General features: G+C 43.3%; 1 protein-coding gene across 4 annotated transcripts in view; it reads left to right on the top strand.

Annotated features, from left to right (window-relative positions):
* ARHGEF12 (Rho guanine nucleotide exchange factor 12) overlaps positions 1-10,333 on the top strand; it is a 77,099-nt gene extending 66,766 nt beyond the window's left edge. For all 4 annotated transcript variants that reach the window (XM_040534520.1, XM_040534521.1, XM_040534522.1 and 1 more), the window contains 5 exons: positions 80-307; positions 2,164-2,649; positions 4,318-4,634; positions 5,380-5,452; positions 6,073-10,333. In XM_040534520.1, coding sequence (XP_040390454.1) covers positions 80-307; positions 2,164-2,649; positions 4,318-4,634; positions 5,380-5,452; positions 6,073-6,083 — 1,115 coding nt within the window. In that variant the 3' untranslated portion in view covers positions 6,084-10,333. The remainder of the gene's footprint in view (positions 1-79; positions 308-2,163; positions 2,650-4,317; positions 4,635-5,379; positions 5,453-6,072) is intronic.
* Positions 10,334-12,644: the final 2,311 nt, after the last annotated feature.

Genomic DNA, 12,644 nt, shown 5'->3' on the forward strand with positions numbered 1-12,644 from the left:
CGTGAAGCAGAATTTTCTGCAGTTTAACATCATATTTGCCACAGTTGCTTAACGCGAATGTATGTTTTCTATTTACTAGACAAAGATTTGGGCCTAGACTCTTCCTTGATACTGAACGCTCAGACTTCTTCGCCCACCATGTCTGAAAAGTCGGAGGTAGAAAGTCTTCTTGTGACAGAAAGACAGTTTGATAAAGTGCAGCAGGCAGACCTGACGCTTAAAGATACTTCTACATGTTATGAACACACAGCCACCGATTTACCGTCGGTATCAGGAGGGCAGTGGGCATTGGATGCCTTAAGGAACTGTAAGTATCGTGGAGCAGCATCTGGAAGCATATGGTTTGGAGGTGGGAATTGTTAGATCAACCTTATGAAGCAGTGAGCTAAAATAATGCCCACTTCTATGAAATAAAAATTTTCTCTGTGCTGTAGTACAGCATAGCAAAACAAAGTGGATCTGACACGAAGGAATTGTAAGTTCAAAATTCATATACCGAGCCCTTTGGATGCAGGTATCTCATTGTTTTGCTGTGGTTTTCCCATGTATAAAATGAGGGTAGTAATGAATTGTTACTTACTGCCCAGGAAGTGCTTTGATGACAAAATCACATTGCAGAGCTTTGTGCAGTGCTGTAAAGTGCCACGGCTAGTCAGCAGTTTTTTTAAGAGACGATGCAGTTAGCCTGTGGACTTAACATTCATAGCACCAGAGAAGTAGAGTAGGAGAAGTCGCATGAGTTGCAGAATATGATTCGGCTTTTCTTTGTTTTTTTTTGCAAAATCATGCAAACGAAGTTGGATATTTTACACAAGCTTGACAAAGTCTAGGTTCAGATCTTCTGAGAGTCTGGAAGCTGTTTGGGTATGATTAGGTTGACACTTGTGTGTATTGAAAGGAATTTTTCCCAATGGACAGATAATTCTGCAAGATTGGTTTTAGAGTTTTAAGCGCTTCCTCTGTTTGGTGGTATACCCTCTTTCAGAGGAACGATGTGGGGCTCTGCAACCTACCTGATCAGATCCAGCATTCCAGTTCCTTGTGTTTCTAAATATAACTTCCTAAAATTTGAATGAATTCATTAATCCATATCTCTCTCCCTGGCAACTTTGAAATGGACGTAAAGTCCCTGATTTGTACGTGAAGGAAATAGTCTGTATTGCTTCTCTGTGGATCATTTGCTGTTACTCAAATGCAGAGCATTCATATCCTTGGCCCCAATTCCCTCTTCTCTCTCTCTTTTTACAAGTAATGACAGTCTTCTGCAATCTAATAGTTTACCTTGGATCTTTTTGATCCATTTGTGCTTCTCCTTTTTATGGGATTCAAAGCCCTCTTCTAATTCTGAATGCTGTACAAATGTTCTTAGTAGTCGTTCTCAGAGACAGGTGATAGAGAACCTTAGTATGAGAAGTGTGTAAAGATGGTATTAGTGACCTTGCATCTCATAACTGCTCAGGCTTCATAGAGCAGCCCTGTAGCAGCAGCTGTGGGTCACTCATGTTTTGACAAGAGCCTTCCTCTTAGACTGTCGCATTGTGTGAACTCGCAGCTTTTATTGGGTGCTACGTGAGCTCTGTGAGAACAAGCAGTGTACTTATGCTCTTGGCAGCATCGTATTTTTGTTTTGAACGACGTGTCCTTATTATGAAGTGTTTGGTTGGGTTAATTTGAGAGCTAAAGGAATGTGGGTTGAAGTTCAAATAAGCATAAATTTACAGGAAATTTTAGGGAAAATGTCTTCTATGTTTTGATCTGTTATTTGACGTTGGGTGGCGTGTTCTCAATATACTTATTTCTAAGGTGGGAATCCCCTGTTAGTGCCATTGCTTTTTAGTTCATTTGGGGGCAGGTAACACGCGGGCACTCACCTGCGCTACGATTCACTTGCTGGGTAAATTCAGTAGATGATTTCTCTGTTTCTCCTAAGCAAGATGGAACTTGTCCCGCTGTTTTTGCCTTTACTTGTAAGATGAAACGTGGAGTAAGGTGTTGGTACAATGCTTCAGACCTTTAATTTATTTTTACCGCTGTGTTTTCTAACAAGAACAATAAGAGGGCTGGCTGCTCTGAGATCTCTCTGTTTGGCCTTTTTGTCTAGTTTAATCGCTGTTAGGGAGAATATGGTCTGTGAAGCTTTGCCAACATTATCTCTACTTGCAGTGGACTTGCTGAAAAAACTGTTGGTACAGCAGCTTGGCTTTTCTGAGAAGGGGACCCTTGAAGACCGGCAGCGCTTTCCCAGGTTTAGGACCGTCTCCCAAGAAGCCCAAACGGAGAGTGGAAGTGAGCTTGGACTACAGCACTCTGACGATAACAAATTTCACCAGCCTGGAACAGACCGCATGCTTCCAAGAACCGAAACTAATGAATCCACAGCTAGTTATGGCCTCCGGACTTCAGCTGAATCACCAGCTTCAGGGGATGCCATGCAGCTGATAGGGAGAGACCCCAGATCGAGCAGTAACTCAGCAATAGACCGCATGAGTATGAATCTGGAAATCTCAACCGCCGAGCTGGAAGGGGTGGGTGCTGATGAGAGCGGGGAGCATTTTTTTGATGCTCGAGAAGCTCACAGTGATGAAAATCCATCTGAAAGTGAACTAATGGAAAGGAAGGAAGAGGAGGATGTGCAAATACGGATCTCAGGTGAGCATATTTCATTACCTCGTTGAATGATAGGCTGTCCAGATTTGACATTAGAGACCTGAGTTCAATTTTAAGTAGGAAATACTAAAGAAAACCACAGTATGTTTTGCTGGTGAAGCTTCTCATGCTTATACAGTATAGGACATTTATTTAAAGTTCTCTAGTCCTTGGCAGTTATTCTAGCCCTGAAAAGGGCTGTACTTAATGATTTTTTCTATTTCTTGAAAGAAGACACTAAAATCCTATGGGGTTTAACACACTGTGACAAACTGTATTTACAGAGGTATGGGCACAGTGCAAGCTCTCGATTGCTGTTGGCACTGGACCATATTGTATCTCTGCTGGCTGTTCGGCCCTATAGGGAAAATACTGTCCCTGAAGGCAAAGCCCTGCCTTAGTCCATACACACAGAGCCCCCATGACTCGTGCTATTTTTTGTAGCTATTGTGTTGGCTTCTCCTGACAGAGCTTCAGAAAAGAAACTTAGAGTTTAGCTTTGCATTGTAATTGTCTCCAGTGACCTCACCCTCAGTCTGAAGCTCTTAAAAGCTTATCATTATTTCTATTATTATTACATTTGCTATATTTGGGCACTTACCTGAGCAGCATCTCAAAGCATCTCTCTTCTACCCTTCAAGAAGGTTGTAGAGCTGTTAACTCAGCAGAAAACTAGCTCCAAGACAGCAGCTTTAAGCACCTGCATGGGACTTTGTGCACTTTGTGTTTGGAAAGTCCTGTGATTTTGATCAGCTTGAGCGGTGACCCTGCACTAAATTTAGCACACAAGTTGAGGTTTATCTTGTGCGTATTATAATAGAAGTAGGTACTAGCTGGTAGATTCTATATGACTGTTAGTCTTGAAATTTCTTATCTGTGAATATGAATTTATGGATTCTATCACGAGCCAATAAATAAGCCAATTTGTGACTGTCCAAATGCTGCCTTCCAAGTATATATTTGTCTTTCCCTGAATTACGGAAACATTTTAAATTGTTAAAACTGAGCCAACAACTTGAAGCATCTAATTTACTTGTCACCACTTATGCTGTTTACTTTCTTAACTGTGCAGGGACATCAAAATTAGATTGACCTGTTTTCAGTCAGTTCTGCTTCCACATGCTAGCTTTGCTGTAATATTGTAGAGAAATTATTCAATATAAGGCTATTAGTAGGTGCAGTTGTGAATGCGTTTCTATCTGTAATTGCTTTGTTTTTTTAATTATCTTCAGCAGGCTAAATTTTGAAGCTAACACATCTAAAGGGGTGCTCAGTACTGTAACCAGTAAGTGTAGGTTCCAAATCTAGCAGTCTGGTTTGTGGGTACCATTAATATTAAGTGCAGGTTTTTCAGATGTTATATTGGATACAGAGAGTTTGGAAAAACAAGAGGGAATGTGATTAGCTCGTCTAACCACGGAACTCTCAAACTGCAGTGCAAAAACCAGCCTTGATCTGTAAAGTCCCATTCAGGACCAAGCTAGTCTGGTCTAATATAATCACTATTCTGTGTAGTGTTCACAAATGCTTTTTCTTATCCATTTTAAAATGTCTCAAGAGATGGGCCTTTCACCACTTATCCTTCTTAAAGTCTGCTTAAACTGTCTACAGGTCAGTGGTTCTCGGTGATTATGGAACTGAGGTGTTCGTAAAAATCTGTTCTCTTAACAGGAAATTATTTGATCCTTGATGGATATGGAACAGTGCAGGAGAGCTCCACAGATGAGGAGGTATCATCTCTAGTTCTCCAGTGCACTGCAGGTGGCCACACCTCTTTGGACTCTGCCCAGCAGCAGCCTCTTTCCCCACGAGACACGCAGTCGGATGGAGGAAGCTCCCCGTTTGCCGAGGAGATGCTGGTCTCGCGCTGGGGGGGAGTGGAAGAGTCCTGCTCAGTTGTAGCAAGCCCTCACTTCTTGTCTTTAGAGTTGCGTTTGCAGATGATGCAGTATATTCAGAAGATAGAGAACGACCTTGAAAAGTTAAAGGTATAGTACGTTTCCATTTGCAGTATCAAGGGTTATCGTATTCTCTAGATCTTGTTTTAGAAGAGTTTGAAAATAATTTTGCAGAGGAAGGCAGGCAGTTGTGCCTTTTTATGTGTTCGGCTCCGGAAGCTTTCAAAGGAGAAACTTGGTGCCATTTTGCTTGCATTATGTTGAGGGGCTACAACAAGCTAGTAGTTGTAGAGGCAGGATGTATGTATATTACTTTCCATTTGGAGAGATTCCTCAGGGATAGGACAAAACTGCGTGTCTGCAGCAGTGGAGTTTTGAAGGGACCACTAATGCAATGAATATGACTTACCGACACACAAAGGCTTGTTGAATCTGTTGCATGCTGCTGCTAATGTTAAAAGAAGGTGGTAAGTTGCAGTAGGGTAATAACGAAGTTTTCAAACTTACTATATCCAAAATAATTTTTTGTATGTATTGGGGTTTGTCCATCCATCACAGCAATTGCTGTACTGACACATTAAGTCGATAGCCAGACTTTAATCTAACTGAAATTTGAGGAAGAGGTGGAATATTGAATGGGAATGGAAGGCCTAATAAAGGTGCTGCTAAAGGAGCTGAGATCCGTTGTGGGTCACAGTAGCATCATGGTCGATTGCAGTCACCCGCAGTGCAACTTGTCTTTTCCCATTTGAAGCCCTCTTTGTTCACATGATAAAGGAGAAAAAGCCACTTGACTTTCGGTGTTCTTTTTTTTGTTTGTTCATTTGTTTTTTAGGAGGTTGAGGAAGACTACATCATCCTCCGTCGCCAAGGGCTGGCTGGATCAGCCTCCACAGGAGAGCACTCAGGTATGCAGCCACACCTTCTACAATAGGTAACATGCACCGTGTTGGCATCAGACATTAACCACAGAGCACGAAGTCAATTTTTAATGTTTCACACACACACACACACAAAGAGTTTCATCTACTTCAGCATCTCTCCCAGGGCTGAGACTGTGCTGATTCCAAGAAAGGTCAGTTGAATCCATTGAGATTCACATGTGCAGAGGAGTTTGTTCCTTCCTCTGAAAAGGTTGTTTGCGAGCTCTCTCACCCCTACCTGCCAAAGACCGACATCTAAGGACGTACAACTTCTCTTTCAAAGAAGGCTGGATTGATGTAAAGTCCCAAATGAAGATTTTTGAACATGCAAAATGATTCCAATCTGTCCTTTCTTTCTCTGGGGTGTCTCTGATACTGTGTAAAGTGGCTGTCATGGGGCTTTTTAAATTTGCCTTAGGCATCCTCGAGATGCAATTGCTGGGATTACTAACAAAGGTCTTCAGGGTCTTCAGGTTAAATGTGCTCTCTCTCACATTAGCACACTTTCTCTGGTAATACTAGTGTTCAGAAATGTTAGGCATTCACCTCTCATTGCACCCTCTCCCTCTCTCACCACCACCCCTTTTTTTTTTCCCCTCCATCAGAGAAAAGCTAGTCATGTTTTCAGGAGTGGCTGAAGATTGGATGAAGAGTATCAGGACCCAGCACCTAGTGTCTTCCGTGTGGACTCTGAGACAAGAGGGTTCGGACCATCCAAACGTGAACCATACTCTAGCGAAGTGGGCATGGGTGCTTTTCCTGTGGAGCATCTGCACTATCTTGTCAGTGAGGGAGTCTGTTCTATTCTACTCCTCCTCTCCTTGATACCAGAAATTCATTTTTCAGAAAGAAAAACCAAACCAAATGTACAGAGCTTTGGGTGTAGGATATAAAAATGTATTTAGACATTTAAAAAAAAATCAATGTATTTATTTGACTTCATTCCGTGTATCAAAAGCACATTTTAATTTTTTAATCTGCCTTTTTTTTTGTTCTATTTTAATTGGGTAGTGACAGTTCTAGCCCTTTGCATACAGTACACGCTGCCTCCCACTGCTCCTGAACCAAAGGTCAGGTCTGAGGGGAGAGGGTGTGCCTGTGTGCAGGTGTATCTTTACTTCACTGGACTGGACTCTGCACTCCCTGCTGGCAATCAAACTGCCATGCGAAGAGCTACTTATGAAGGTGTTAGGATGACTTGTGGCTGGAACTATCTATATTAAAAAACTGCATGGGAAATACTCATGTCACCACGCGTGTAACGAGAATTTTCCATGCACTAAATAGCCAGGCACTTGGGCAAACTATTTTTCCCCCCCTCTCCCATTAGAGGTCTCCTTTGTTGACATGCAAGATTAGGCTGGGAGAGGAGAAAGATAGGTTTAATTTTTTTTCTTGACTTCGTTGGCTTTGATCATTGTCTCCTTTGTAAAGTGATAAAAATACTTGGACCTGCAGCACTTTTGTAACTCTTCTCTGGATCAAAAAGAAAAAATGCAAACCCAGAAGTGTTTCAAAGATGTGGGGCAGATGGGTATCTGCCCCTGATTCACTACTGAATGAATAAGGGCTGCCATTTGAGTTAGCCACAGGTACTGCTGATTATAGGGCCAGTAAATTTTAGTACCTGAAAGTATGTCTTGCTGAGGGCTTGGGGTGTTATTTTTTTTTATTTTTATTTTTTAAAAAACACTGATTTGTGCCAATGTGTTCTAACTGAAACAGAGATGCGCAAAGCAAAGAAGGCTGGAACAGCTCTCTAGTACTTCCTTAGGCCTGTTCTAATGGGTTTTGCTGTTGTAATTTCTTCCAGTCTGGGAACAAGATGGTAAATACCAGCCTACCAGCAGAGCTAATGCTGGACAGCCTAAGCTTGCTGTGCCTCTGCTCTGGAGTTGGCCCTAGGGCAGGCACCTGCTTGGCACAGGGTGGTTCAAGCTGTCCCCTGTAAATCCCATTAACACATCAGAACTGCAACAGTGACTGCGATTGCGTGGATCGTGAGGTGCTGAGAATCTGCCTTTGGTCAGCATAAAGATCACACTCCCTGCTCCGTTAAAACAAATGGTTTCTCTTCAGCTATTGGCAAAGAATCAGAGCTCTCCTTTTTTTACTCACACTGGAAAAAAAACACAGTTCTTGTTCTTCCAGTTAGAAATAACGCAAGGGATAAATTCATGAAAAGATGGACGGAGGTTGAGCAGAGAGGATTTGGGACCTGATCGTACGATGGAGCCGTAAGCCCTTTCAGAGCAGGGAGGAGTTTTCTCTTTTTTTTTTTTTTTTTAAGAACCAATTGCACAAAGTGTCATTTGTCACCAGCAGGAGCATTACACTGCCAACACAAGCCAAAGTGTTCTCTTCCATGCTGGCAGGAGCTGCTTCTTCCTTGGGACCCACTAAGGCCTGTCCTGCTGCACCTGCATGAATATACTGTCAGTATTAGCCGAGCGCTTCCTTTCTTACCTGGTGGGACCTCCCCCCTCACCTTCAGCCATACAGTTCCTTTGGTTATAAGCATCTAGACTTCCTCTGATAAGCCCCCGAAGTAGAATGCTGCCTTATGCTGATGTGGCATCTTTTTACCTGATCCTGCCAGAAAAAGAGCTGGGCCGTAGCCAGACTTGGTGTTCAAAGCCCTTTTTTCCCTATAGACAAGGACTCGTGTTCTCCCCACCCTCAAATCCCCTTGGTCAGTTGGCACGATGCTGGTCTGGGTTTACACACTCCAGAAACAGGAGCAGTTACTATGACCTTAGCTGTCTAAAAGCTTTCCAGCAGGTTCCCATGCTTGATTGAAAATCGCCATCAAACCGTATTAAATAGCTTGCTCTGGCTTTTCAAGACTCCACTGAAAACCAGCCAGGACAGGAATTGTGAAGGCCTGGTTGCTCAGTTCTCTTCCCTTGTAACTGAAGACAAAATCCTTGGCTCTCTGGTTTCTCCAGGTTGCATGAATTTTAAGGTTGCTCAGATGGGCCGTGGAGGGGCGATCGCCCACGTGGCCTCTGACTTTTCCACTACTGCTTAAGCATTCTGTAGCGTCATCCACCGCTGTGTTGTCTCTTCTCTAAGAGTGTAACGCCAGTGAAAAAGCAAGCTGGGAATGCAGAGCATTCGTGTTGCCATCTCATCCTAGCGTTTCTGCCTCTGGAGCTGCTGGAGCGAAGTTCTCCACCGTCCCCTAATGGATGTGGGCCAGGAGGAGGTGAGGTGCGATTCTGTCCCTGTCTCCTCTCAGGATGTCTAAGGGGAAACAGCCTCACTTTCTGCTAGGCTGACGGTGATGGCAGAGGAGCCTTTGGGGCGGATGACACGGGCAATGTGCAGTGCAGCAGACTGCATGCACGGTGCTTTAAGGACTGTTAGAGGGGAGCGACCCATTTGAACCCAGTTGTATGGAAGTTATAACTGTCACGCTGTGCTCCGTCCTGTTTGGGTTTTGTTTTCACCTGGCCTTCTTACGCTACATCGATCATCCTCACAAATAGGGCATTACTCTAAAAAGATGACGGTGGGGTCAGGGATCCTTTATCTCCTGTGTGCGGTTACCTGCAATTACGAGGGATTCCTCGTTACTCTCTAGCACGTCTACTGTACGGCAGACCTCAGGCCATGGCTTGCTGTGTGGAGGGAGCTGGAACTCAAATGCACTTTTCAGGATTTTCATTTTTCCCCCTCTTTAAGCCATAAGATTACCCTTTTTAAATTCCAGTTCCCAGTGTAAGAAAGCATTTTAATTTGTTCCTGGCTGGTGATTGTACATTCCCTTTTTCAGACTGGACAGCAGAGCAGGACAGTGATCTCTGGTTTGTTTGCCCCGACCCCTCTACTCCAGTGGTTTTTGTGTGTTTTTTTTTTTTTTTTCCCCTCTCCCAGTATAAGATGAGCAAGGGTTTCTTAGCATGGGAACAAGGATGTAGTACAGCAACCATCTTTCATGTCCTTCTGAGATGTGCTTTCTCTTCTCTGCTATTAAGGGTTCTTCCTCATGGACCAGAAAAAAAAAAGAAAAAAAAAAAAGGTGGGCTGGGTGCTGTCTGGAAAGGGAAGTTTCCTCCTCTCCTAGAGGGGTAGAGGATGAAATGGCAAGATTCTCTTTGGCCACTCTGGTTCCCTGAACGTGCCATGTCTTCAGGGAGGGAGATTTCTTTAACATCCTATAGTTGGGATCAGAAGGAAGGGTATGGAACGTGAACCTGAAGAGCTCAGAAGTCTAGGTGGGTTTGGTCAGCTTTCAGACAGCGCTATTCCGATTTCCATAAAACAGATGTTCTGAATTGCAGATACTGTCCCTGTTGTTAGAAGAGGGGTCTGATGCTTCTGTGGGTGGCCCTTGGCTGTGGTCTCAGTGCCCGATGGTATCTGGTATTGTTTTCTCTCTCTGTTCCCCAAAGAAATCCCTGACTTCCCTCCCCGTCCCCAAAGGTGCCAACTGACAAGCAGATGTACTGCAAAAGGGATACTGCAGCCAAAACACTGCTGTTTTGTTTTGAATTAAGTCTTTTGGAGCTCTCTTCATACTAGAATATTTTTATTTTCTTTGTACAACATACAATCATGTACTCTTAACAGAGATTTACTTTAAAGAGAAGAAAAAAATCTGGAAGTATTCTTTAAAAAATACACAAAAATCTTTATTAATAATCCTGTATTTTTACTGATCATGTTTGAATGTCTAAAAAGACTTTATTGTTCTAATTATCCAGATGTATGTTTGTAAAATAGCTCTTTTATGACTTAGCTGATAAGGTTGTATGTTTCTGGAATTAAATATTGGTCACTTAAAAAAAAATATCTGTTTTCAGGATCTGGGAAATAGAAAATTTAAGCGTTTCAAATATCATTAAATAAGCTTAAAGGAAACATGCTTTGACTGCTGGATTTTTTGGGGTGGTTTTATTTTAATTACTTGGAGCATTTGGCAGGACAAGCTGTCCTGACGGGCCAGGGAAGCTTTCATCTGGTGACTTCGCAGGATCTGTAGCCGCTCTGGTAAACGTGGAATGCCCAGTTCTCCCAGTTAGCACCATTCCTGTGCACTGGGGCTCTTCCTGGAAGAGGGAGCCAGAGCGATGCCCTCCTGTGCCCAGGAAGTGTTTGGGCCAGGTGGACAGCTGGCTCTAGGCAGTGAGTTCACTGTAAGCACCCAAACCTCATCCCCATCCTAACCTCACAGCACAAGACAGGGATGTGCCTGGATTCAGCAGGTTCTGCTTAGAGAGCATCTTCTATCGATGTAACCCATTTTGTGTGGCTCCTCCTAAGGCGGGTGCCCGAGATGGTCCTTTAAAATGAATACCCACAGGAGAAAAATGAAGAAAAAAAAAAAAGAAAAAAGGGAAAGAAAATAAAAGAATAAAGAAGTGTGGGTGTGGTTTTACCAGCAGTCTCGTAGGAAGGCAGTAATCTGACGGGGGTGTGGACATGGTGTATAATGAGAGTCATGCTAAGCCTGGGCGAAAGAAAGTTCATGAAATCAGAGCAGAGCAGCGCCTGCTTGGGAGCTGCCTTTTAGAGTGGCGGTGGTGGGTTCCTTGCCAAACGCAGTCTTTGTTGTATGGGGAGGAATGTCCCTGTGTCTTCCCTTCAGTATGGCCCAGTAAGGAGGAGTTAGCACAGAGCACGAACTACCAGGAACCACAGATCTGCCACTTGATCTGAGCTGAGAAGGATGCTTCAGGAGGTTCCCCACGGTAAGTGACGTCCCGGTTGCTTTGCACAGCTTGCAGTGCCCCCGTGGCCGTTGCACTTGTTTCTGCAATTGTTGGATGTGATTTGGAAGTGGGATATTGCCATTTACAGTGAATTCCTACCTGGCTACAATGGTTTTGTGTTCCCGTAGTTCAGCACCTCACCTGCTGCTGTGGTTGTTTGTAAGTTTCTAGCAGTGTGGTTTTAAATCCAGCCAGAACAATTATCCAGGGAAGTTAAGCGAGTTGATTTTATTAACTTACAAGCTTATTCTTGTTTTTAAAACGGAATCTAACTGTTGGGGCACTAGGGGCTGTCAGTGCGTAGCCTTTCAACGTGACGTTAGAGCTCAGTACCTTGCCAGTTTTCATTATTGAGTCGTGCTGCACTAATTTTTCCCCTGAAGCATAACTGCAAGCGTTTGCTGTTCAACTGGAAAAAAAAAAAAAAAAGAAAGCTGCACCTTTGTATCAAATGTCAGCCAGGGTTCGTCGGGCTTAAATAGTAGTTTGCTCGTGCGCTGTGTGAATTTTTTTCCTTCTGCATGCATTTGGTTTTAAACTCTTTACCTTTGAAGAAGTTTGGTTTCTTCCTGGAAGTTCTTTTTGAGGCTGCCTTTGAGCAGACAGTCTCAAAAGCGTTCACAAAGACAGCGCGTATGTGTGAAGTGATGTGTGCGGCAGAAGGCTCGTGTTTTGCCTGGCTAGACTCTGCTCTGTTTTACCAAGTTAGAGTTTCTAGAAGAAGAAACTTCCCCCTTGTGCTTGGCAGCCCTTGCCTCCTTACAAGATGTGGGCTCGGGCGCCTGCGGGGACATCGCGTGTCGGGAGCTTTGTGTTGCGGGAGCACTGGAGGCTTCTCATTCCCAGGCATTATTTGCTGCTTTTTTTTTTTTTTTTTCTTCCCTCCACTAGGATCAAACAGGAATTTGAAAGAGAAGCAAAGCTGAAACTTGCCGTTGAGGGAACTTGCAAATTTTTTAATAGGGAACATCTGTGCTGTGAGTTTTGTGCCAGGGCCGCTGTTTTGCTGTGTTATCTGCAGAGGATGCTTTCCATGAATCCCTATCATTTAGCAGTGTTCCCATTCTCACCCTTTGACTTCCCTGGTAAATGATGTCCCCACATTTCTGGTGATCAAGCCAATAAAAATAATGGAATTTAGAAAAAAAGAAAAAAAACCATCCAAACAGAAAACAAGCTAAATCAGATATACTTCTGAATATTGAGTTCTCATTTTTTTTTCCCTTCTGCAGTATGCATGTGAAGCTTCTTGAGAGATTACTTTATTATAATTGGTAATCTGAGCTCTATTATGCTTTCCTAATGATGCTGTTCGTGTTTTGCCTATTTAAATGTTATTTTATATATTCCCTTTACTGCGCTGCTGTAAATAAATGATTCAAAATAAACAGCTGAGATTCTGCTTTGTGTCTTCTCCTGCAGCCTGTGCCCTTGAATCCCAGCTAGGGATGGGGAAGAGC

Source organism: Cygnus olor, chromosome 22 (assembly GCF_009769625.2).
Source record: "Cygnus olor isolate bCygOlo1 chromosome 22, bCygOlo1.pri.v2, whole genome shotgun sequence".
In the NCBI taxonomy this organism is placed as follows: Eukaryota; Metazoa; Chordata; class Aves; order Anseriformes; family Anatidae; genus Cygnus; species Cygnus olor.